At 39.9% G+C, this 27,323-nt stretch overlaps 1 protein-coding gene across 1 annotated transcript; it reads left to right on the top strand.

Moving 5' to 3' along the window:
• Window positions 1–265: 265 nt before the first annotated feature.
• On the top strand, window positions 266–26,835 carry LOC140554692 (uncharacterized). The gene is made up of 8 exons (XM_072677961.1): window positions 266–655; window positions 8,548–9,341; window positions 16,270–16,431; window positions 20,288–20,456; window positions 21,354–21,481; window positions 22,492–22,610; window positions 24,411–24,514; window positions 24,740–26,835. Exons 1-7 carry the CDS (start codon window positions 577–579, stop codon window positions 24,502–24,504), a joined length of 1,545 nt encoding a protein of 514 aa, XP_072534062.1. The 5' UTR covers window positions 266–576; the 3' UTR covers window positions 24,505–24,514; window positions 24,740–26,835.
• Window positions 26,836–27,323: the final 488 nt, after the last annotated feature.

Genomic DNA, 27,323 nt, shown 5'->3' with positions numbered 1-27,323 from the left:
CCACCCTAGCCCCTAGTTCTGTGTTTGTTTCTTTGCTGAATAAAATCTTGTGAATTTGCATCCAAACATGAGCTCATCCTGCCTAACAGGCTGGCAGCAAACACCTTCTTCTTCTTCAGATTTCCACTGAAAAGAGACTCTAGATATTCTATTTACTGCTACTCTATTTCAAAGTAACATCCCCTCCCTGTTCTGTCCTCCTGCACATTTCTCCTCCCTCCCCTTAATGCTCAGCCACCCCTCCTCCCCACCACTGAGGGCTAGAGCAGGAGGCCGGCCCTTTCATTCTCCTCACTGACTGCGCCGGAGACTGACACTCACTATCACATACTCTCCTACAGGCAAGAGCTTACACTCAGACAGGTAGATACATTAGGCGAATAGTGAATAAGGCAATATGTCTCGGCGGAGCAGAACCTCTTTTTTGGCCATTTACCTCTCAAGATATTGAGCACCTTAATCAGAGGAAATAACATCAACAAGACATGAGGAGCATCTGAAGCAATTTCTTCAGAAAGGAGTTTACCTCCCTTTCATCACTGAAGGCTTTTTGGAACGCAGTTGTGGACTCCCAAGATGAGCCTGAAGAAGCGTAAACCGAGCGTGGCATTCAGCTGGCATAAGTCATTTGCCATCCTTGCCCCATGGAGGAAAGGTAAGCACTTGCCTTTCTGTTTTCTGTTTATGCGGGATCATGTTACATCTCATCGTCAGCTGTGTACAACACCTGGATTTGTTGGTGAAGGTAGTAATTTGTCTGGCTGAGGTGTTTAATTGCTATTTGGAAGCAAACCGAAGCTTAGTACTTAATTAAACCCTGACCTTTTCTAGATCCATACCTTTAAAGCAGCTACTCTGTGAATTGTGTATCTTTAAGAAATTCTGAAGGCACATCTGTTCAGTGTTTTACACATTTTCCTGTTTACAGTTCTTAATTACACATTCATGCTCTGTTTGCTGTGAAGATGTAGAAGTGTAGAAATGTCTAACTAACCTCAAAGCCTGACTCCTTATAGACCTCTCTGTTGTAGCTGTGAAATCACCAGTGAATAATTAAATGCTTAAATGAGATTCTTCAGACAAAGCAAGCAGTTAGCTTTTAATTAGGGAGAAATCTAATTTAGCAAGCACTCTCTTTTATTAAGCATGTGTTGTTTATGTAAAGGAACAGCGTGTATAGTCTAGGCAAACAACTAGAAGCATCAGCATCTGAGGTTGTTAGAAAGTAATGAGTGTAGGAGATTTTATGAAATGTAAGTATTTGTAGAAATGACTCAAGTTTCTTTTTCTCTGACAATTGCATGTCATTTTTTAAAAACTTCATTGCTCTTATAAATCTACGCTCTTACAACTAAAGATGCTGTATGGAATAAGGAAGCTCCACCTTTGGTTCCTTGAAAAACTTTGGATTATAAACATGGTGTGTTAACCAATCTACAAAAATTCTCAGTCTTAAGTATAATCATGAACACCTACACAAGTGACTGATTTAATTCATGCATAAACTGGTTCTGAGTTCTGTTTCTTCATTATGAGATGTTTGCATATTTTTCTCTACCAGGAGACCTCTTGCAAAATAGCCATCAGATATTTTGCACATTTCAGTGTAAGCTTCCTCAAGGTCTTTTGCCATTGTTGATGATGGCATTTATTTTCTTAGCTGTAAAAAGACATAATTCCACTTTGAAGGGATATAGATTGTATTGTTAGACCTGCCTCTGTGGGTGAGGCCGGGCTTGTGAAAGAGAAGCATTAAGCAAGCAGTTGCATGGTGCACAGAACTTTACTGTGAATCACATTTTTTACTTACAGGTTTCGTCATGAATAACTGATTTACGAGGCAGTGCTATGCCACTCGTGTGATCAGCAGTTTCAGCTCTAGGCTAAACACACATTAGAAAACTAAGTGACATCAGATGTGGATGCTTGTGAGATGACAGCTCCAAACATTGTGACCTCTATTCTGTTCCAGTAAATATCTGACTCATAACTAGAACCAGGCAGAGCAGCACTCTGGTGGAATTCTTAATATATGGGCCCGGGCTGTAGGTGCGGGCCGACACACGTGACTCAGGTGTTCAGGAATTTGAGCATAGACCCCCACCCTAAGGCTAATGAGAGTGCACATGGCGTCATTCTTCATTGGTGAAATGAAAACTGATAGCTAATGCTATTACTTACTGTCATCCGTTAATGGGAGATTTTAAGGGCTTCTCCAGTGTCTTTTGATCAGTCAGGGTTTGAAATTCTCTCTAATTCTCAACAGTACTGAGTTATTATTCAAGCTGGTTTTTAACCCTTTTAAGTCTCAAAGACCTGTACTTTGGTCTGCACTGTAACTCATATCATTGCTCAGTGGTAAGTGTTAAAGGGCTCATTTCTTACATTTTTATTGCATCTACTTTTTTTCCTGAGGTCAGTGTTTGTGATGTGGTGGTGTATAAACCAAAACCAGTCAGAAATATATATATAATGTATGATCTCTGTTATGATTGGCGGCCCAGTTTTGTTTCTCATTTAAAAAGCAAGCTTTGTATGACTTTAGTGTACCACTTACATTGGTTATAAAGTGGCTGAACTGTGTGAACAGTGTAAATAGGCAAACTAAAGTGATACAGTCTTATCAGATTTTTTAAATAGCAAAAACTATAATTTACTATTTAATTTACCCAAGTGAAAATTTGATTCTTCATGATATGGGCTCTTTGAGATTAATAACTAATAATTCATCCAGATTTGTTGAGGTTATGGGGTATTTTGGAGCAGTGAGAGTGGAAGATGATTTTTAGAACATAGCAGTTGGTATAAATGCATCTAAAGAAATCTATGCTGGAGTTACAGCTCTTGCACATTCTTCTCTTATCCAAACGGCGTCAGATAATGAAAGACCGGGTTTTTCCAGCTCACATTGATAATGTGTCTCTGGAAAGGCTCCTTAGGATTCCCATTCCAGCCTTGGAGGAGGCAAAGAGAGTGAAAGACTGGAGGGGAAATGCTCCATTATCGCGCTGAGAGACAGACAGGCGATAGGTGCTAAGCGTCTGCTGTGTTTGGTACAGGGTCGAGGGGGGAAGGAAGGTGTGCAGCTGTATTTCACACCTCATCAAACGTCACGTCTGCTCATTGTCACCTGAAGTGAGGAGTTCCACAGGGCCAGAGAATCTCAGTCACTCTGTCAAACCATTTTTCAGCCACCTCCAAAGTCAAAGCTTCTTCTGAATTTCAGACTGATGTGATGAATCACATTGGCATTTTAAAAACTGACAGTGCTGGTCAATGATTTTTTTTAAGGTAAAGAAAATACATTCTTCAACATGTGTTACTTTTGGCTTTTTTTTTTTTAAATGTTCTTGATTGGTTCGGATTGGACTGGGATGATCTAAGGAAAAAGCTTTAATTGATTGAGAAACTTTATTATAACATTATGTAGAGGTTCTATATTAATTCATTACAATTCTTTCCTTGACCATCCATGTCAAGAATCCATGAGGAACATTTAGTTTTCTACACATCCATTGACATTTTTCAATGGCATCTAATTGGTCTTGTTCTCTTTATGAAGAAACACAAATAACACTTTAGTCTTGATCAGTCCAACTGTTGGCATCACGGACAGAATACAGACGTATATTTTGATCATGTATTCAGAAATGAAAGGCTGAAAGCAGTCCTTAAAAAACAACTCATATGCAGGATAGAACCTACTGATTTATAACACTTGGACCTGTGGTCATTCAGTCTGGCCACCCATAGTGATTGCAGACTTCTGTCCTTCTCTTGAGCTCTTTTATCACAAAAATAGCAGACCTGTCCTGGCCTGCCTCTGACCTCTCGCCACCCAGGATCTCAGAGTCTAAGCCAGTAGACAACCCTGCCTGAGGCTTAGAAGCATCTTAACCTGTGGCCTTCCCAATACACCTACTAAAAACAAACAAGGCTTTAAACATGTCGCACATCTATTCGTAATATAAATGGACTAGTTGAATATTGCTCAAACTCTATTTTTCACGAAAGGTTCTTCACACTCCAAGATCTTTAACAAAATGGTTATTTCAGGAACCAAAAGTGGTTCGTCTGTGGCATCACTCAAATAACCATTTGTTGCATCGTTATTTGTAGGAGCGTATTTTAGCGTTTACTATTAAAATTACTTTCCTAAAAAATATATCCCAAACATTTGTCTTGTCCTTCTTTTTTAAGTTTTAATTGGAGGGCAGGGAGGTCAGATCCAACCCCCAAACCTCGCTGTAATTCGCACCCTGCCTTTAGGCAAGCTTTCCATCAGCATTCACCTCAGAGTCAGAATCCCTTTAGGCCAGACTACTTCACCAAAGACTACATATAATCTCCCTCTTTATCATGCTCGTCACTGCAACTCAAGAGTAAATCTGCAGACCATGAGCTTTTTACTGCCTCAGGGAACGCACCTTGTTCCCATTGGCTTTTCAGGAGGTACTTTCTCAGAACTGGTGCAATTGTCCCATCTAAATCTGAAAAAATAGCAACATTATAGGAGAGGGAAAAAAGGTAAATGAAAAATGAATATTGTAACATTTCTACTGGTCCATTCGTCATGAAATTTGGACATTAATCTGAATGTAAAGAACAACTGTCAAATTATGTTTTTTGTACATACATTTTACAAGTTACCTTTTTGTTGCCTGAGTCTAACATTCTGAGTCAATGACCTCAGATCTTAACCATCTGAAACATACTATCATTAAATCCAGTTAGAGCGCTTCTGTAAATGGTGTGTGATGAAATATGTAGTCTTTTCCAGGCATGGCTTGACTGGGGTACGTCAGAGCTTTACGTTGAGTGTTTCTGGAGGTAACACCTGTCCAGTTCAACCGCAAACAGATGGTAGCATTGTAGACTTAGACAGTGCTAGTCTGATTACACAGTTCTATGAAGACCAATCAGTGTAGAGTTAATGTCAGCCAGACTGAGTCTATCATGCTCTAATTTACAACCAAGCACCAGCAATTAAAGCATTTTTACAAAAGCGCCAATTATAAGTGGATAAAAACAGAGAGCAGAAATATGTCAATTATCTCATCTCAACCAGAGAATTCCTCTGGTTTTAAATGTTTTCATTAGTAGTCATCTAATCATTCCTACGTTCACAATCAAAAGAATGAGCCAGAGAATGCAAATAATTGAGAAAGCATGTTTGGATCTGAATATTTTCAAGTTACACAAGGGAGAAGTTCTTAGAGATTGCTTTAAAACACGAGCCATGATGTCCTTCTGGGGCATATCAGTGTCCCTGCATTCCTAATCACTGCTGAAGTTGAAAAACCAAAAACAGAAGTCTCCATAACTCCTGAACTCTTGAGTGAGGACTGAGTGTTTTATCAGCTTAAAAATGTGAGGCATTTGCCAGCAGTACACAGAGAAAAATCAGTTCCCCCTGAGGCAAAACAACTGCTCCAGGTGGGACATAGCAAAAAGAAAGTTCTGCTTCACAATTGAAAAAAAAAGTTGGGCAGGAAAACAAGCTTGAAGCAGTACATAAAACAGTTTTTTCAGTGCGTTGAAAACTGGGAGAGAATGTAAACATGGTTATCTCTAAATATTTGCCTGGCTTTTCTGGATTCTGATGCTTTTGAAATAATTCACTTGCGGACGTAAAACCTCCAGGGCGATAAGAAGTGGAAAAATGTGGGTCTCATTCCCAGCCAACAATGGTATTAACCTGCTTTTTTGCTTGTTTGTATTTTTAATGCATTCATACTCCGGTCCACACAGGAACTCAGCATTACTCACATTCCTGCCTGCCAGGGGCTGGTTGAGGGCCTGTTTGATCTCTCTGTACCGTCAGCCAGGTCTCCGGGATGTTAATTGAAAACCCAGGGGGACTACGATGCAGATTGCTTTTTCCTAGAGAGTGGCACCAAAAAATGCTCCGCCATCAGCAGTTCTGTATTTTCGGGCTGGCATTCACCGCTTCATGAGTATCTGGCTGAGTGGACCTTTCTAATTGACCCCTTAAAGAGAATTAGCTACTTTGCTTCTGGGGCCTCAGTTTCAAGAATCCAATTACTGCATGTTTGACTGTGTTATCCAATCCACTTGTATATAGTATAATTATCAGTGTTTTAAATAGCTGTGAGACACTACTTTCTTTAGATTGTCCTCTCGGTTCTTTGACCTTCTCAATTAGTTTATCTTGCTTCACGGTGAAAAATTTGACCGTGCTCATTGCGCTCTGAGTGATAACACCAGATTTAGCAGAGCATGACATGATAAGGCCAATTACAGGATTATCACAGCCCCTCTGACACAGAATTATCAGCATCTAGAATGTTTCTACTGTTTCTGCTGTGGACCTGTACATCTAACATATCTACAGGCATCATCCTGCACCACGTTTTGTCCAAGAAAGCTGTGAACTTTAGTTATTCTTGAAGGATTAAGCAAAGCACATCCACCTAGTCTTCAATTCCAACAATAACAACAGGAAATACTGTCTAGATGAGTAAAATGCTAATGCTAAAGTAATTAAAGTCCACTTTTCCACAGTTAATGACGTAAGCTAAGTAATTGTGTACACAGTAAAGTTGGGAAAGAAACGCTGAAAGACATTCTGATTATACCACAATGTAAATCATTTCCCTGTGTTTCCAATACTTTCCAAAACAGGAAATGTGATTGTCCTCAACTAAAACACTTATTGAACAGCATAGTCTTCAGGGCAAGAGAGAGAATACTTTCCACATGTGGCTTAAAGTCATAGTGTCAAACAAATGACGAAGAATTCTGATCATGGAGGAAAAAACAGAGAAGGACTCTCTGTTCAGTTTGACTGTTAGAGGGGTTGTACACTGAGGTAAAAGGTTATTTGTTTGGTTAAATGTTTCTGATATTAAACTAAAAAATAAAAGATTTTATACAATGTTAAAAAGTGTTCTACTATTATAAAATAACCCTTCTCCTAACTATGATATATAGCACGCTTGTTTGGACTGAAAAAAGCTGCCCAGAGTTGAGCTCCTTGAGTTAAAGTGGGTGTTTGTGATCCTGAACTGATCACCCAACATCAGTACATGACCTCACTGGTGTTCTTGTGGCTAAATGCAATAACATTCTCACAGCAACTTTCCAACATCTAGTATAATGCCTTCCCAGTAGAGGCTGGGGACCAACTCCCTATTCATTTCCTTAATTTCAGAATACACATTGGTTGAGCAGATGTCTACAAACCTTTAGACAGTGTTAAACATTATCAAAGCTTATCATGCTTTGTCCCATGAAATGAATGATACTGGTGGTCAGGAGCACATGCTATTCAGGTTTATGTTATGGCGCTTATATTGAAAGCCTGAGGGTTTCTGTCAGGAGAGTCCATGAGAAAAAGCTGAGAAAACACAGCCGTTGTTTTCAATGGGAACGTGGGCCAGAAGCAAGGTTTTTATGACCTCACATGATTGAAACGCTATCATTGTTTTCGCAGAGCCGCTATCCAATCTGAAAACAACTTTATCACAACAGATTCTTTTCTCAGGGAAAATATGGGTGGACTTTTTTATTGACTGAGATACTGAAAACAACAGATTGTGATTTCATTGACAGAACCAACAACAAACAAAGTGGTTATGATTATTTTCAAGAACTCCTGAAAAACAGCCAAATCATACGATTTTTTTGTTGCATTCATAGTGGATTACTGAAATGCCCAGTTATGTTTATAGTAGTATCCATAATGTAGACACATGCCTAATTGAGATTCTGTCTGTAATCCTACCACCTTTTTCCACCAGTGATGTTAGCTTAGAAGCTTAGAAGGTGGAGTGTCGATTTTACTTTTACTTTTAGGAGTGGTCATGTCTATAGAACCTACCAACCTCACACTTTTCCAGAAAAAAAAAGATAAATATTTGACAGACACCTGAAAGATATCAGATTACTGATGGCTACAAATAAGATATGTCATATATGATTGAACCACATAATAGCATTAACTGACCCAACTGATCAAAGCCTGACATTACAGCACACAGGCGTAGTTATGGCTTCGCTGCATTCGCTGCAAGAATGCTTTATAGGTAGAGATAAGCTTTCAGCACCGTGAGAGATATTCTGAATACATGTCTTCTTATATAATTTAAATGCTGAGAGCTGGACTGTGCACTGAGAGTTTGGAATTAGCTATAAATCTCCCCAAAGAACAAAAAAAAAGATAATGCTGCGGTCCTTCTAGGACTATAAAGCATTTTTCAAATACTTGTGCTTTGTGTTCTCTGTCATTAAGAACTGTTGGATCTTCAGCCAATTACAATGTTTAGATGCATATGAAATGCAGTCCCGTTTCAGTGGTCTGGATGTGATGTTGTGTAAAGACCACGAGTACCATTTGTTTAATAATTTACTCAAGAGTTGGGCGGTCACACATTCCTCTTTTTCCTTCCTTCCTCAGCTATGCAAAACTGGAATGCAGCTCCATCATGCAACATTTTTTTAGATATTTATATTTTATTAGCACACAACATGATGTATAATGATTAAACTTGAGCTTGTAAATAAAAAGATGTCTTCTTCTTGCAGGCAAAGGGGATATGGCTTTAGAAAATGAGGTTGTGCTAACCAAGATGAAGCTCTTCAACAACTTCCAGGAGAAACTTTTGATTGCTGAGGACTCTGTGTCCACTGTGTCCATGTCTGTGTCGGAGCAGGACGTTTCTGTACCTCTTCATGCCGAAGAAGTCATCTCTGTCCACAGTGCCCCGCCAAATATGGAAGAGTCCAAGAAAGACTATTTATCTGCAATTTTCTCAGATTCCAAGCTGCCAATTTTGTACAAATTTGAATCCGAGGACTCTGGGGTAGAGATGCCCAGTGGAGCCAACTCTCCATCCACTCCAACAGGTTCAGAGCACAGCTTTGTTGTTCACAGTAGAGAGTCTTCGTGTGACTCCGGCACGCTGAACCCTCCCTTACCCTCCAGCTCTCCCATTCTCTTACTAGAACAGAGTGCAAGTTCTTTAGAGACTGAGCAAACCTCTGGCACATACACCCAAGAAGATGAACTGACGATATTAGAAGGTAGACCAGAGGACCAGACTGATAGTGTTTTACTGGAAGCCACAGGAGATTCAGAAAGATCAGGACATGAAACCTTAGGGGACATCTCTGAGATCCACGAGGATGCTTTGGTATGTGCAGACACAGTGGAGGAGAGAGCAGAGAGTGAAGTTGCTGAGGATACAGGGTCAAGGAGGCATTCCATTGAAGCTTATGACGGCAACACGGGGGTGGAATTGCAACACCAGCCGCTAAGGAAAAGCACAACGAGTGACAGTCTGGACGAGTACATGGAGGAGTGCTGCAGGCTTAGCGAGGTAACTATAACAGTTTAGACATTTTTATTTGTATTTACTTGAAGGCTCAGGATTACGTCCAGCCTCATGTAAGCAGTTTCCTACTGTATGTATAGCTTCACAGTGGGACTTAGAATGGGATGTAAACAAGAGCATCTCATTCAGAGGTAAACACAATATTTGTGCAGTGGAGGTGTTGCACATTTCAGACTTTGAAAAACTGTGTGGTAAACATGGTAATCTTAATGTATAGCCTGATAATGAAGAAGTTTACTGAACACCAGACTTACTATTAAAACAAAGTCTACTAAATGGTTATTGACCTAGACGAGGGGTGTCTAATCTCATCCACGGAGGGCCAGTGTGACTGTAAGTTTTCATTCTTATCAACATGGGGCTCACCTGACCACTTGTTCAATCAGTTTGTTGAGGCCTTGCACAAACCCCTGCTTGGTTGGAATTAGTGCTGGGCTAAATGACCTCAAATCAATATCAGGATTAATTGAACATTTTACCTTAATTACATTTAATGAATGATTATAAAAGCTGCTCGAGTTGCCCAGATGGTTCTCCATTTGAGTTTACCTTTCCTTTACGTCCCAGACTGAACAGGGTGGAGTTAGGTGAGGTAGTATGTTTTTAGGGAGACAGTACATAGACATACACAGTGGGGAAAGTATTAACAGAATAAAATGGACTGACAATTATAAAACAAACCAAACAGTTTGGGTATTTTTGTCATTATGTTATTGCCATTACATCATTACAGAGCTTAGATGTTATGAATATCAGTTTTGATTTATTCCTAGTTGGAATTAAAACATGTAACTTTGCCATCCATTTGTGGATAAGATTGGGCATCCCTGACCTAGAGTTAGTAAGATCGTTTAGACATTTAAGATTATAGCATCTTAGAACAGTGATGATGTGAAAGATGACAAACTCAGTACCGAAAGCTGAAGAATCTTTACAAATGAGATGATAATAAGCACCCATGCAAGACATCACGTCATCTGTTGATTACAGAGTCAGCTTGGCTTTTCAGGGTGGGATAGCAAGTCATGCATAAAGCAACCTGAAAACTCATACCTGCTTTGAGAAACCTTGGCCTGGATGACAAAAATCCAGTAAATGCCATCCTCTAAAGGACTGGAAAAGCTATAAATAGCACTTTTTCAAGACAAACAAATCACAGACTACAAAAACAAAAACAGAGACACAGGATAATTGCCAAGACCTGTCAGGACATGAGTAGTGTCACATTATTCATTCATGAAGACCCATACACATTCATCATACCCTCGGAACAGTGTTCTCATTCATGTAGTTGGGGAAAAAAAAAAATCTTCTTTTTTCCCGGTAATGAACTCCACCTATGCTGCACCTGACAGCTGTGCTCATTGCCAAGAAGCTACAACCTGTTTGAAGTGCTGAACATCTCTTCCTTTCATGTTAAAGCAACTGTTTCTCTGGGGGCACTACCTCGGACACAAGAGTCTTTATTTATATATGATTGTAAAAAAATAATGAAAATAATAAATTTTAGTGGACATGTTTTTTGATCAGCAGAAGAATAAGAAGATTGTACGCTGGTTAAATTCCATTTAGTGATTTTTAATGCAATGCTATTTTACGCTATAGCTAGTTTTAGAATAGATCTAACTTGTCAAGACGCGTCTGCACCTACTTGTAAATCAAATATGTGAAGGATTATCACTTTTCACCTCTAGAGAACAAACCTGAGGAACATTTAACAATATGTTTGTCTTCTGGATTTTCATTGGAACCCTCATGCATTTTCATGTGTGTACTATTACTGCTTTCATGCGTGGTCTGTGGTGAACAAGAGCACAGTGCTTTGACCTTGAGGTGATGGGCTGTTACATGTATGTTGACCTCTTCTCTGTACTTCAGTACAGTACAGCATGTATGGATGGTTGTGGGACTCAGTGTTCTCTCCTTTTCATGGAGCCGCCCATCACCCAGCACCTGTTCATCTGTGCTGAGTGACTGTGCAGATGGCTGTGGCGATTACAGCCGGCACAGCCAGAGCCCTCTCTCATCTACGCCATGTCCTTCTGCCCATCAGCCTCTAGTCCAGCCTACCTGCATGTATCAAGCAGGTGTTAAAAAGATCAAATTACTCTCATATTTACCCAGATAAAGCTTCTTTGATAGTTTATGGAACTTTAGGGCTTGGTAGATTTTTGGGGTTTTGAACACAGTAGTACTGGATGGCCTAGTTGCTGGGTACAGTGACGACAAGCAGATTGGACGGTAAACTTCGTTTTCATTATCACCTGTCAGCACACCTAATAAGTTAATTCCTCGGCTCACTAAACTGAGCGCTGCGGACTGAGGAAAGGGATATTGGAATGGGGCCGTGAGTTTTTTTTTCCCATCCGCTTCAGACAGGGCAACTTCAAAGGGCCCCTCTCTCCCATACTTCTAATCTGATTTGTTTCCTACTTATGAAGGTAGGCCACAGGGCCATGCACTGAAGAGGCAGCTTTTAATAAAGAATGAGAGACATGCTACATGTGCTTCTGTCAGACCTGCCAGCATCAATCCTGATGGCAGATGATTTTGGGCCAAATACGCCCCAGTTAAGGCATTTACTGGTCAATACTGTGGCCAAAACTGGGGGCCACATGTGCAACCTACCATGTGAAATGTTTGTACAGCATTTCTGTTTTGGGCTCAACTTGGCCCAACTGTAGCCAGCTGTGAATGTGTTCCGGCACCCTGGTTTGGATGAAGTCATTTCTGTCATTCCATGGCGAAATGTTGGCTAAATGCGAGTAGTAGGTGTAAGCCAGTACTGGTCCATGACTCGTTTGCAACCTGCAACTGGCCTATCCATCCTCCACCACAAATCTATTCCTCCATGGCAACTTAAAGAAAAACCCATTCAACCGAATGGGACATTGCAGTGCAACTCAACATCATGTAGCAACTGTAGCAAAGTGCAGTACAGCAATGAGATTCAATTTTCTGTTACAATCAAGTTGCATAGAGAATGGTTCGGTCAACTGGATGCATACATGGATTAACATTTACAAGAATGCCTAATTCACCATTAAAAATACTGCAGACGTACTGCTTAGCACAAAGACCAAGTGTCCAATGATCATCAAATACAAGCAGTGTGTTCTGCAAGATTCTATACATGTGGTTTTCTCTATTGAGGATCTGCAGAACACTGAAAGTTTTTGTGCTGTTGAGATGACGGATGCGTAGAGTGAAGTATGGTAGTCTAGAGCAATGAAGACAGCGTTATTACCACATTACCCCCCTGCTCCCCCAAAAGCCCATGGCATGGCAGAATTCTTCAGCTGGAGCATATAAACATGTAGACAGAACCCACAATTCCAACCGGGGAGAAGCTTTCATCTAATGATGGATGAGGTATGGAGAGCTGAGCTGTGTACGCAACGTCCAATCTCTAATCTCTGACCGACACCTCAAATCCCATGTCACTACCATCACAATTTGTTAAAAAAAAACCCAACACAGTCAGTCACTAGCACATTTCAGTGTCTCTAGCTTGGATTACTGGACACAGTTACAGAAAGTCACAGAAATTCACCTGAGGCTCTTAACAGTCAGTGGGCTGAAATCCAGTGTCACTAACAGGCCTACATTCTGATGTCTCCACACGCTTAGGGCTGCATTAAGCCACTACTTTTTCCTTTCAATGAAGAACAGCCTTTCAGAATACTGTGTAGTCCAGAGCTAGGGTTAATCCCCTTGTGGTAAACCAGTGCTTAGGTTTTTCAGAAGAATCAGGCTGTAGTTGTTCCATTCAAAAGGCTCTCCAACACAGTCTAAATGTTTGTCTCATGTTGTAAATACATCGATAATAGGTAGTCAGCTTGCTGAAGCATCCACACAGTTGTTTTGAAGGTTCTGTTTTGTAACAAAAAAAACAACTATCCACCTTTTTTTCCATACCCCTGTCCACACCCCACATCTGGCTCCTCATTCCACTCCAATAGAGTCATGTTTTGAGAGAGTGATGTGCTATAAATTCACTGCAGGAAAAAGATTTTTCTCTCAGTGGTTTTCAATAGATTTACATCCTGTTTGTTCTGATTTGATAAGAGCAAGATAATATTGTTGCAAAAGTGATGTTACTCCAATACCACAAGAATGGTTACTATTTGTTTCTTGTAATTTTGTAACCACAGCTAGACAAAATCACATCCTCATGACAGAACATGTGTTCGGAACACAAAGTAATACCCGAAACCTTGAATTTTGTGAGGTTTCGTTCTCTGGAAATCATTGTGTTCCTTCTTGTTTGAGGGGGATAGGAGGGAGGAAGTGAAGAGGAAGGGAGGGGGGCTTTCCCGACCCCTTCTTTCTTCCCTTCCCCTCATGTGAGTCGCTGGGGATCTTAAACACAGAAGGAGCGATAAAATCTCACAAACGTTTGCATTCATCAGGGCCAGGAAACAGTAGCCATAGACTACTAATGACTGACTTTCTCGTATCCTCTTCACTGTGTGTGTGTGTATTCTCACGAATTTGTGTGTGTTGCTCTAGTAAGCTTCACCTTCCTTACCTTAAATATATCAGTACAGAATGACGTCAGGAAGGAACACCTGATAAATTTCACCTGTTTGAAAGATGCACAGACATTAAGACAGATGGCTTACTTTGTTCAGATGCTAAGCCTCCTGACAGTGTTGTAGTCAAGACCCAGTCAAGACCATTTTTTCATAATATAAAATGGATACAATTAAATTAGGTCGTAATACAGTGTACATGCATTGTCCTTCATTACACATGATATATACTAATAAATAATACTATATTATTTTTATTTGTTATATTATATATCTTTTGTGTTATAAATGTGAACATAACATTTCAATCTGCCCTCCAACAAAAACAAAACCTATGGAACCATCATGAAAAGGAACAATTAGACCCCGGACTCATGCCAGCAACTCCAATCACTAATCAGTTTCTCAGCGCATTACAGTGCTCCAATTTGCATTCTGACAATACTACAGATAATTTACAGTCATATTGAGACATATAGAAATATAGCCAGAGTAGATGCATTTTACTTGGCTGGTCTCTACAACAATTTCTGAGTCCATATCACCCTAAGACAGACAAGACAGAATCCAAATGAAGTTATGATCGGGACAAGACCAGACAAGAGTTCTACTATCTCTTAAACCATAAACTTCAAATGGTTCCTTGAACGATGCCATAAAAGAACCTGCAGGACCTGTGAGTGTAAAGAAAAAACGGATTCTGTGGCATCACTCAAAGAACCATTTGAAGCAACTATATTTTTAGAGTGTTACTCTTAAGACGTAACTACTGTAAACTCATGTAGGTTATGTAGTTGTGAGATTGTGAGTTGTGAGAGTGAACATCAGTAAATATTAATTAAGAAAAGTAGATTTACTGAATTGTCACTGGTGGTTTCTACACATGCTGATATTTTCATTACAGAAATGTCCGTTTTTTGAAAGTTTTGCAGGGGACATATCATAATGTATATGAGGAAAGTTCATTATCATAAGAGTGTAAGCGTGACCTCCCAAGGATCTCACACTCCGTCAAAGGAAATGAGTGATGTCAGCTCCTCGCATTTTTGCCTCATGTTATGACTTTGTCTTCTATTGTTTAGCCTCTGTGTTTCCATTAACGCTGGGGTCTGGGACTGGACTGGACGTAAGTGGCGCGGAAAAGCTTTCTGGGGGGAAAAAGAGCCCTCGACCTGAGCTCACATCCTGCTTTTGTTGGGACACTTTTTGGAATGTTGATCATTGTATAAATATTTGCTCAAAATTTCCTTTTCATATTTCACAAAAAAAAAAAAACAGTGGACATCTGCAGCTTTCAAGCCAACGGTGGTAAAATGAATCAACAAACAAACAATAGCGGTTGGTGCTTTGTACTTCAACCAGTGTGGTCGTGGCCACACTTAACTTAGCCTCCCCCACTCTCACACTGTGACAATACTGCATATTTTGGTCTTTTGGTCAAAATGGTACTCGTGCTGTACGCATCCTCACCAACGTACCATAACACAGAACAAATAAGACCATTGTTTTAACAAGCTTAACACCTGGAATCCCGAAACACTCTTAAAAGTGTCAGAAATGGTGGTAGTGCTGTGATGGATAGCTCCACAGTGGAAATCCACAGAGACCTTGAGGAGAGTTGGAGGAACTTAGGCTTACTTCTGCTTGCAAAGCATTTATGAGTGCTGCTGCTCCTCTTTATTAAAACAGAGAATTTAAACAGAAGCATTCTGAGGGAGTTAATAATGCTAACTGTTTATGTAGACTGTGCATTTGTTGTAAGAGATTTGCCTTTATATCATTCTTTAATGGTTTTCTGAAGGACAAAATCTAAACTGAAAAAGTACCTAGATTTTTATGTGTATGTTACCCAGTACCTATACAATTCAACCTCAGCACAGATTCTCATGTAACTCTAAGTCTTAGTGAAAAAATAATGAATGATGTCTGACCCCTCAGGTTGCGGGATTCCTGGCCAGCATCACTGTATTTTGAGGAGCAGTAAATTAGAGAAGGGAATGTACATATGGGTTTTTATAATGATTCTAACAGTGCTAAAACACCTGCTTCAAATGTGCTTCCAAAGCCATAAAACGTCCAATTAAACATTCCATTGTGAACGTAAAAATACTTTTTAGAAATGGCTGGGTGGGGTACATCACAGGCATTCTCAGTAAGAAAGACCCTTTTTGTGCCTGGTTTATTTTAACAAATGTGTGATTAATGGATAATTTGGTTTTCTAAGGAGCATTTAATCCAGTTTGGATAGAGGACAATGCAGTCCAAATCTGGAGAAATCTTACAATGATTGTTAAACATCACAGCCACAGATTACAGTATGTCACAATATATCACTCTCTGTCGTGATCAATAATACTAATGCATTTTTCCCCTTTCAGGTGAATCAGGCACAGTCTAACCCACTGGGCTCAGGACTGGGCTACCTGGAACACATATGCCAGCTTATAGAGAAGATTGGTCAGCTACAAGAGCACAACCTCAAACTGCAGAAACAGATTTGCAGCCTTCAGAAGGATGCCAAGATGATGAAGACTAAAGAGGTAGCTTCAATAGTGTCATCAGTTGTTTTCAGTCTTATTCAGAGAAATGTTTCAATCACAAACCAAAAAAAAAAAGACCCCTAACGTCCATAAACCTCACTTCAGGAACACTGAATCTCTAAACATGAATTGCCATAACCCTCACTTTAGTTACTGGTACTAGAGCATTGTGGTGTTTGGATGAAGCATGTTGAATAGATTTACCATGCTCCCTGTTAGTAAACTCTGGAACTCTTTGGAACACAATACTGTCCTTGTTAATCCCAATTGTTACACTGCTGATGTTCTTCTAAAGACTCTGGCCTTTAAACTTTGCTTTGTTGTGGTTCTCCATATGGTGCGTGGCAATATCTATATATATGAGAGACTATTTGCCCATGCTGTCTCTGTGTAAATCCAGCTGTTTTGAATGCACTTCAGGAGCAGGCTGTCATGCCAGATGAAAGTGTATTTAGCAAATAGAACAGCTGGGTTCAACCCTCTCCAACCCACACACACACACACATGGACCACACATTTCAGAACATCTCTGCACCCTTCAGCACCAAACTTGAGCTATTTGGATTTGTGTCATGTTAACGAAGGTCATACAGTGTTAACAAAACACATCAGGTCATATGAGAGAATTTTGTAAGGTGTGATTGTAATTCTAAACAAAAAAGACATCTATTTTCAGAGCTGTTTTGCTTATTTTAATGTCAGCCATTGTTCTTTACTCCTAGTAGTAATATAGTAACAGCACAGTCTTTAAGAACATCAAGTACTTTGCCAGTGCTACAAACTAACCTGGTGCTAAAACTGTCCCTATTTGTGGAATGTGGCCTTCCTTCTTGCTCATCTTTCACCCACCTTTGTCCCAATTTAGCCCTTTGGCCTATAACTAAAGGCCCATGCCAGCACATTGTGTAGATGTCTCCCTGCCCTTTACAGACTGTGGTCACTTGTGAGAGCAGTTTTGTTCATGCTTTTTCAGAAAGCCTGTTCCAAACTGGCTCTGTCAGGTCGGGCCCCGGCTCCGGAAAAGCCTTCCACAACACAGTGAGTGAGCTCAGCAGGGACCCACACTTCAAAGTCAAGAAAGAAAAAGAGAGGGAGAGAGTGAGGAAGAGGGGAGGGCCAGAATAGAATTCTCAAGAATAAGAATGCTCTGATTTCCACAGCAAATTTCTTTCTGGTGAAACATTTCCACTGTCATACTGTATCCATCATACTCTGTAAGTGAGGGTGTACTGTAGAAGGACTCTGTCCTCCCATCTGAAACCAATTTGATGTAGTGTTGTCCCTACACTGAAAAAAGTAAAGCTGATTTTACTCAGTTCAAATAAGTGCAGAATTTCCACATGACAACAATCTAACACATCAACACAATCATTGCCAGGAGTGAACAAACTAAATAACAAACTTTTGTACTATTTATATATTCATCTGGACTTCATGTTCTTACTTGAGCAATTTGAGCTAACTTTATGAACACAAATATGAAGTAGTCTGGCAATGGTATCAAATTCTTGGGCAGAACAATGCTTTCAAAGGTGGGCCCATGTCAGCGGACCACACTGCCTGGTCTCTATGGGACATCAATTCCCCCTGCTGCGTGTGTGCTGGATGAAAAGGCAACGGGCTGAAACATGCCATCGCACACATCAAAAGGCTGGAGAACTCTGCTGAAACGTGTCCCAGTCTGTGTAATAATAGGCCCAGCTGACACTCCAGTCTCCTCCCTGCCGCTTCCACCCACCCTCCTCTGCGCCCGCACGACAGGCTTTCATTTGTACTCATCAAAGTCCTTCACAGCTCACACAATAAGCAGTTACCACCTATGTGGTCTCGCCTCTCTTAGTGGTACTACTCTACTACTTTTCCCTGCTCCAGCTATTGCCCATGACTAATCCCATGAAAACAGACAATCCATCCATTAAAAAGAGCTGGGCACAATGCTGATTTGATTTAAATGGCAGTCTGCTTCCAATTTCATGAGAATTCAGAAAGATGAATTAAAAGGTCCATATTACACAGTAGAGTTTATGTACCAAAAAAGTCTTTATTCAGATGTTGTTTAACAAGACTATTTACAACCCTATTATTTTGCTTCAGTCCTACTGGCTAACGTTGCTGTCATCTCATTGTGTCCTCTCTGTGCAATGTGCTGTTAGCTAGCCAAAGAGATTATAGCTGGGTTAGCTTTTAGCTAAAAAAAAAAGCCAGTATTTTCCTTTCTGATATGTGCTTAGCTCCGGTTTGGTAGTCAGCGGAGGTAGTCCAGAAGGGGATGATGGGGAAAAGAGCTTTTTTTTTTGCCATTGGTCAAGTTCTCTTCTGTGGCACAGGAAAAGCCCATGCAACCTGGTGGTGATGTGCTGCTCTCCAGTACCAGCAACTAACCTGGTGCTAAAACTGTCCCTATTTGTGGAATGTGGCCTTCCTTCTTGCTCATCTTTCACCCACCTTTGTCTCACTTTAGCCCTTTGGCTGTGGCACAGGAATGTGCTGCTCTCCAGTACCAGCAACACCATATCCCGTCTTCACCGCTGTCTTATTATAATTATGATTATACTGTTTCTCCAGCTTTGAGTTAGTGGGCTGCATTTTGTCAAGTAAATATAATGAGTCAAGACAGTCTAGGGTTATTGGAATTTGCTTTTTATGGCCCTGTTTTTGACATTCAAGGGTGTTTTTAGGACTATTCTGATTGGTTGCCCTACATTGTATCTTGTTCAAAAAGCAGTCTGAGGTTCAGTTTAAATAAGCAGACTAAACTAATATAGACTTAATCCGTGGATCCGTTAGTTGACACTGCACCCTGCTAACTCTTCTAAAGTGCGGCAAGACCCTTTGGGAATGGTGTCTCGGTGTTGAAGAGCAGTGCCTGAACCACTGGAATATGGAAACCTATCAGATAATCCACAAAAAGAATCAAGTACACAGAACTCCTCACTTACACAAATACAGAAAGGTGGCCTCTTCTTCTAGCATTGCTGAGGTGAAAAAGGATACTGCTTGTTTACATTGTTAATAATGTGGATGAAAGGCCACATCATAGCAGCACGATAATAACAGGATCAAGATAATAACAGGAAAACAATGTGGCTGATCTCTCATTTGTTGTTGTGGGTGCTCCGGGTGGTGGTGTGTCATATCAATGAGATGAAACGGCTGAAATAGCGACTGAAGTGAAATCTGATATTCCCACATCAAATGAAAGTGAACACAGTTGTCACTTTTGCTCACTTCTCATCAACACTACTTACAACTCTCTCAAAGGATGAGGATGTAGGAGAATTAGGAGAACGCTTACTATCCTGGCTCAACAAGATATAAACTTCTCAAGTTTTAACATGTCAAACAACACAATATTTTAATCATTAGAGCCAAAAATGAAGTGTGAAAAAAGTCAAAGCATTCAATACATTGTGGCATTCAATACAATAACAGAGTAAAAAAAAAGAAAGAATAAAGAAAATTGGCCTCCTTTTTTGCCAGACAATGCAAGCGTATGATGGCTGAGACTATTTTTCACTCGCAGAAATATAAAACAGATGGCTCTTTTTGGAGCCAAGTATGTAGTATTACAAAACCTTTTGACCCATGGGTGTGAACCACAACAAATGTAGTTGAATATGATAAGCTGAATTATTCTTACACACACTTTTCCCCTGTGGTTGAGCAACATATCATTTGCGTGTCAGAATTTTATCATCTTATCATCATATCATATATTTGAGAATACACTGATGATGGCTCTACTTGCTCTATTATTGCTCTAGTTAAAAATAAGATGAACTTTCAGAATTTGCTCTAAAATTTGAACTGTTTAACCAAAAACTACATAACAGTACTGAATTTCTCTGTGTTTCAGGACTTCTTCGTACAGCATTGTCACTGTGGAGCAGCTGGTCTGGCCTTTCAAGATCTAAAGAGGTATTCTCGCAGTGATTACCACAGCCTAGCAGCATCCAACGGCACGCTGTCTGACCTCACCACCATCCCAGAGGGCACACGCATCCCCCACCGGCCAGGTGGCAGAGGTCAGTTGAAACCAAAGCACTCCCAATTCAAATTTTACAATAGGAATAGTTTGGGCTCTAAAAATAAAGGGTAGTTGCAAATAATGACTGGAAACCATTTCTTTGTTGTATGTGAACTTGAGGTGGTCAAAGGTTTGGGCAAAAAAGAATACCATTAGGAGACAGTTATGCTGTTCTAACTAACAATTCCAAGAATGCCATCATTGCTAATAGTCTTTGTTTTTGTTCCGAGGAACATCAACATTTGTTTAACTGTTCCTGAAAGCAGGTTGATCAGCACTCATAAGATCATGTGGCCTTCATTAAGACAGGGTTAACCACATAAAGCCTATCTAAGTGAATGTTTATGTACTTTTACTTTAAAACTATGCAATGAGTGAGTTAAACGTTAAACGATTCTCATGTTACACACATCTTGACCAGAGTGGACTCCAGGTGCGCACTCCCCAAAACACACATTTTACACTGAAAGTAATACTGAACAAAAACCCCACTCATTTCCCAAATGATTTCTTTTGCTTGTTTTCCAAAGCATCTCATATTCCCCTCGTGTGGGTGGGTGACAGAAGGGTGTTGTTGCCGGAGGGAGAATGGGAAATTATTATTTTGCGGAATGGTGGAATTTCTGGCATTTAGCCTATAGAGGGAGAATACACAGTATGCACTGTACTACACCCCGTGAGTTCTGGATTCATTTTCTTCCTCCCTGAGTGGGAAATGAAAGTTAGTGTGGGCACGTGTTAGTGTGCATGCATAGCACACTCCAGGCTAAGTCTCACAGGACTGCTGATTCACTTCACCATCTGTCATAATAGTTCTTTCCTCTCAGAGATAACTCTTCCACTGCGTAACTGTATCCCGTGATAAAGATGCATATCCTGTTTGATTCCCGGACAGATGGAGAAGGAAGCTGCCAGTCAGTTGTGCCCATGTGGAGAAGAGGCTTGAACAGGAGGAGCTACACCGAGGGGGAGACAAGATACTTGAGTGGCAGCGCTGAGGTCCTCTCTGCCTCTCACAGACGAGTGAGTCATACTGATAAACTCATGACTGAAGGACACTCCTCTTTGACTCACACTATAATCCACCATCAACCAACAATCATGTATAATGAAATTTTGCCTCATGTAAACTAATTTAAGTGACTAAGCTGCTTATTTGGGCGTATTGGCAGTTGGGTGGGCCCACCAAGAATAATTATTTATTTTTTTGGTAGAGTATGATGTGCCGGTATGTTTTTCAGGATCCTTGTACAAAAACAAATTAGCATAGTTGTAGGCAGTTTTATTTGAAACATGTATGAATATGAATATAACTAAATGAGTTATATCTTCAAAAACAATAAGGATAGTAAAAAAAGTAAGTATAAGCAAGTCATTTCCACACCTGTTGCCTAGCAGTGTTTCGTTAAAATATTAACCACTGCATAACTATATATTTTTATTCTTTTTGTGTCCATTGTTCATTATATGGAATATTAATTCCATTAGACTAACACTTGATCCTGGCACCAGATATTTGATTTCAGCAAGGATCTATTGAATCCATCCCTTCCATTAAATGTTAAAAATGTTTCCTCCTTCTCCAGAAACGTTGCCATTTTGGAGATACAAGGTTTTGTTCTGAAAGTGACGGTATATTAACTGAAACTAAACATTGTGTTGAATTGTGTTGAACTCCTGCAAACTCTAACACTAAAGCTAATCTACAGCAACTCATTAATCTAATTCTAATGTTGTAGATCATTAACAAAGTTTCACCAGATAGTTTGCTCATTATTTCAGCATCTGCAGACAGCATCTATAGCAGACTCTAAAAATAAGTGTGACCAAATGTTCTAGTTTTTGGCTTGATGCTCCTACAGGGACACTCAGGGACAAATGCAGAAATTATTCGAACCAGAATCGTTTTCTAATTTCTAAAAAAACAGTAACTGGATCCAACATGAACGTCACCACTAGCTCGACATTATTCATATCTGGATGTAATTGTTGTCTCATTTCTAATATTTGTCATTCCCTGCATGCATGTGTAGGTGGAGAGCTATACGTGGGGCAGGGTGAAGGAGCTGGTGAAGAAGACCAGGCTTAGAAACCAAAGCAGACTGGGACTGTCCTCCAGCTCCCTCAAGAGATCATGTCCTCAGTTATACAGGTACGTCATTCCAGACAGATATGCTACTATGTGTGGTTCCTCTGGGGTTCAAGCACAGATTTTATTAGCGTCATCAAAATGATTGACTTGAACTAAAGATTATCACTAACTAAATGTAATGGAATAGGACATTGTGGCTAGTAAGCATGATGAACAAGAGAAAACACAAAGCTCGTGATTTTTTATTGGCATGTAAGGCTTCAGTAGTTTCAGCCCATTAGCACATACAATAACAGGATGACTTAATATCCCCATTAGTGGCCACTGAATGGCCAAGCCTACAGTACATCATCATTTAAAGTGCATAACACATTTGTTACAGATGATTAGCTCTCGACTTTATAAGCCAAAGACAACACAGGATATTCATTTGAAATCAGTCCAGGTGTAAATGGATTTTAAAGTAAACATATTAGTCATGAACTGTGGCGGTATCTACAATGAAAAGCATGTTGAATGTCAATTAGCGTTAGTATTACTGTCATCAGAGCTCTTTCCTTTCACTTTCTGAGCCAATCTCATTTCTTAATGTGGAGATAATTAGTACATTGCAATAAACTGTAAACTCCTGCTCTGCTGTTTGCCTATTTAGCTTCTCATTTACTCATACAACAACTCTGTATTAGATATGGCCAGTAGTGGGTTATTTATTATATAAGCTCTTTGATGATGTGGGTTGAAGCTGATGTGAGGATTTTGCATGATAAGAGTTTAATCTCATCTGCAGACTGTAAACTCACACTTCCTGTGCCTTCTAATCTCCATTATACACTGATTCCTTTCAAATACTTTGGCACTGTGCTCATGCGGTAGTTGGTGACTAGTACTTAGCTCTGGATAGGGATAGGGGGTAAGCTGTGAAATAGGGTCATTGACCTTTTTAAAAGTTTTGGGATACTGGGCCTTATTCACCAACCATTCTTCCACCAACCAAAAGTCATCTGAAAACCCACTTCAGACATTCAGAAGATTCAGACATTCACCAGTGTTTCCTTATCAATGTTTTGGGGATTTAGAAATTTCAGAGGACAGTGAGATTTGTCATTACAGGCCTGGAGCAGCAAACATTTTTTTGTTTGGGCTTTTCTCAAGAACAAATTTAAGAAAATTCTCAGGAACATATTGGTGAATGATCCATTGATCCAAGATCAAGTATATAAACAGTTCAAGTAAAATAAATTGAACCTAGATCTGCATTCCTCCAGATTAGATACATATGGGGCAGTAATCTTCTCTACACTATTGTTCTAGGGTTAGATAGTTTGTCTAAGACAGCAGCGGACACTGAGTAGTGGTCTGCCTTTGTTTAAGGGGCTGTAGAAAAAAGGAATCTAGTGGGAGTAACACAGCTCATGGAAAGAACAACTATTTCTCTGCCCCCTCAACCCAGTCCTCAAGTGAGCCGCGGTCCTCCTCACACATGGTTTGGGATTGGCTCAGATGAATAGTTAGGGGGTTGCAGTGTCAGGTTCAAGGTATGCTTGGAGGAGTAGGAGAATGCTGTATGTATTTCACTCATTAGATGAGATATGAGCGTGCCAGATAGTTTCCTCCCAAGAAAGGGTTTTCTTCTCCTGTGGGATATATCCATGTCCTTCAGTTTAACTATCTGCATACATTTGGTCATACACGAACATGAGATATAGTGTGAGAAAGAGTTTCTTTCCAGTAGTAAAATAAATAAACAAACAAACAAAAAATGCTCTTAACTTAAATGAGATTTAATTAGATTTTGTTGGTAAATACAATAGAGACCATAAAGGGCACAACTGTTATAATGATCGTCTCTTTTCTCCACAGGCCTGAACTGGGCCAGATAGAACTGTCCAGGAGAGACAGGAACTCCATGATTGTCCTGGGCCATCAGAAACTGGACTACCACTGGCTTCACTAGTGTGAATCAGGTCAGTGAAACTCATCAGTCATCTGAAATCATATCAGTTCTTGTTCCTCACTACCACTTTGGTTGAAGTGTTGTTTAAAAGCCACAATGAACAGTGGCCCAAACAGTGGTCGTTAGCAGAGCATCTCTGTTCTAGCTCCATACTAGCCTTTATCTCTCAGCGATGTTGTTTCAGGAGAGCTGATATGGCTCTTTCACTGCTTCACTCTCTACTATTGTTTTCCAGTTGGACACTGAACAGATGGTGTATGATGGGGCAACATTTCCCTGAAGAGGAGGACATGCTGAAGTTGTACAGAACCAGACACAGAAAGACAGAGAGAAGAGGGAGGATGGGAAGATGTGGATGAGAAAGTGATCTGTGATTAATGGGGAAAAGGGTAAAGATGCAAGACGGAGGTGGCCTTCGTACTTGACACCCACAAAGTTCAACAGAAACATTCATATGTTTAAATGAGTGTACGATGGACCAATTATTAACGGGGCTGCTTCATTTGTCAATACATGTTAGTGGCCATGTATGAATGAATCTACTCTCACTCTACTACTACGTGTGGGTGTCTGTAAAGTCCACATGGACTACAGACTTTGACTTATAAGAAATATAAGAAATGTATCAAAAAAGCGCATTTCATTATATTCAAGTTAATAAAGTTTACTCCAAAAATATAGCAAAGAAATAACTTTCCTTTTGTCCTTAACATTTCTGTGAAATATCTTTAAGAAGCACCAATAATACCAAAAATGAAGAGTGCTATATTTGTATAACTCTGTGAATCTGGTTATATTTAAAAAAGAAATATTAGCCTTGAAATGATAATAGGGGCTTGTGTGTACAGGGACAACAGACTTGGATGCATAGTCTGTATAACATCTGTACATTTGTAAGTGTATGGTGTGGAGAGGAGCATCTATTCTGTGACTTCCTATGTCTATGAACATACTGTATATCATAATAATGGAAGTTAATGATAATACAGCAGATGACCTGACACTCGTGTGGTCCAGCTGACTGTCAGCTGTTATGTAATATTTGTAATTCTTCCCCCCTAAATGTGTAGGAATGTCCAGTGCGTGGACTGATAATCCTTTACCATTACTCTAAATGTGCTTCCTCGATGCCTGCCAAGAATCTGTCTACAGACATGACTGCTATTTTATGTAAATGCATTAAACAAACTTAAAGAGCACAGCAGGATAGCGCGTGGTTATATGACCAAGATAAGCAGGCTGAAAGGCCTTTACTTGCCAGGCAGAAACGTCCTAGTAGTTTTCTCAAAAATCTCATATGGTTGCATATCTGAAGAGCAGCCATGTCCAGGCTAAAGATAAATGTACTACTGCACCACTGTGTTTGAGAGCAGACCAGTTAGCATACTGCCTAAAGTAGAGCTGGTAATAAAAGATCAACAAGCTAAATAAGCATGAAGTGGTCAAGCCTAAGAAAGACATTAGCTGTCAAAATTCATGTGTTTTGGTCATTTTGTGTCCTGCACTCCTTGCGTCCCACACTCCTAGGGCTGGCACACCTGAAATGGAGCTGTATGGAAATGAGGGTGCGCAAAGCACGGTACCACCAACCTCGTTGGTATCTTTTTTTTTGCTACTATTTTCATACATCCTATTATGGGTGGCTCTCCTCTAGTACTTCCGGTGGCTGCTATTACAGAGGGCTGTTCATTCATAACTTATAGAAAGCCCTTATTGTTAATTTTGACCTTTACTTGTTCCATGTATTCTCTGTTATAATAATAGCTTGTTTTTTCTGTTCTTGTTGTATCTGTTTGCCCCTCAGCCTTCTATGCAGTGAATCATTTTTCACTTCTGCAGTCTACATACAGCTGTTTAAATATATTAGAGGCCTAATCCGATTGGCTGAGCAGATCAAATTAATCAATAAATCAATTAACACAAAACCCATCGCCTTATATTAAGCCTCCTCTTCCACAGGCCTCCTTAAACCTTGTCCTAAAACATTATTCGCTGTTTGGGTACACCCATGTGCCCTTGTGCCATGTAGCGATCGCCTAGGTTGCTGTGACTGGCTGCTGACAGAACAGCACTAGTTGTTTACTGAGTATTGTGTATTATGTATCATACTCCTGCAATACTGGCATACTGTACTTACATGTTCATATGCTAAATCTGTGAGATGAATTATATGGACAAAAAATGTGACAGTTTTGATGAATGAAGATTTTTTTTGTTTGTCAGGCTACGGACAAAAGACGAGAGAGCTGTCTTTATACTATGTATTGTACTATATGAATATTTCAATATGCATATTGCATTCATATTCAAAGTTATTTTTAATAAATAAAGTTGTGATATTTTAAAACAACAGAAACTGGTTTCGTTTATATTATCTTTGGACTTTTGGTGTCACCTTACTGCTAGAGAATAAAAGTAATTGACCGCTTAAAGAGCCTATTGTCTGCATGTGGGCCAAAAATGTGATCAACAAAGTCAGACATCTAAAATCTTATCTTTAAAGTTGTGCTCAGAAAACAGATTACTTTGTTGTAAAATTTGTAGACTTCCTCACATTGTGTAATTACCTTAATTACAGTTCCTTATAGTTCCTGAATAATAGTGTGTAATAAGCCTTTCTGCATTAAGGGGTTAATTTAATTGTAACACGCTAAAGACCAGAAACTATGCTGCTTGTTTGTACACTGTATTGGTGATTCAAGATTTAAGCAGGGCATGAGCAATGTGTCAGTCTTGACCACTGTATTAACCCAAATAGCACTGCAGCTTCCACAGCAGAGTCTGCCATGATGAATAGATGAGCGATGCCAGCTTAGCAG

The sequence above is a fragment of the Salminus brasiliensis genome, chromosome 4 (assembly GCF_030463535.1).
Source record: "Salminus brasiliensis chromosome 4, fSalBra1.hap2, whole genome shotgun sequence".
In the NCBI taxonomy this organism is placed as follows: Eukaryota; Metazoa; Chordata; class Actinopteri; order Characiformes; family Bryconidae; genus Salminus; species Salminus brasiliensis.
The sequence above is the reverse complement of the archived record's forward strand: the minus strand, read 5'-3'. Positions and strand labels throughout refer to the sequence as shown.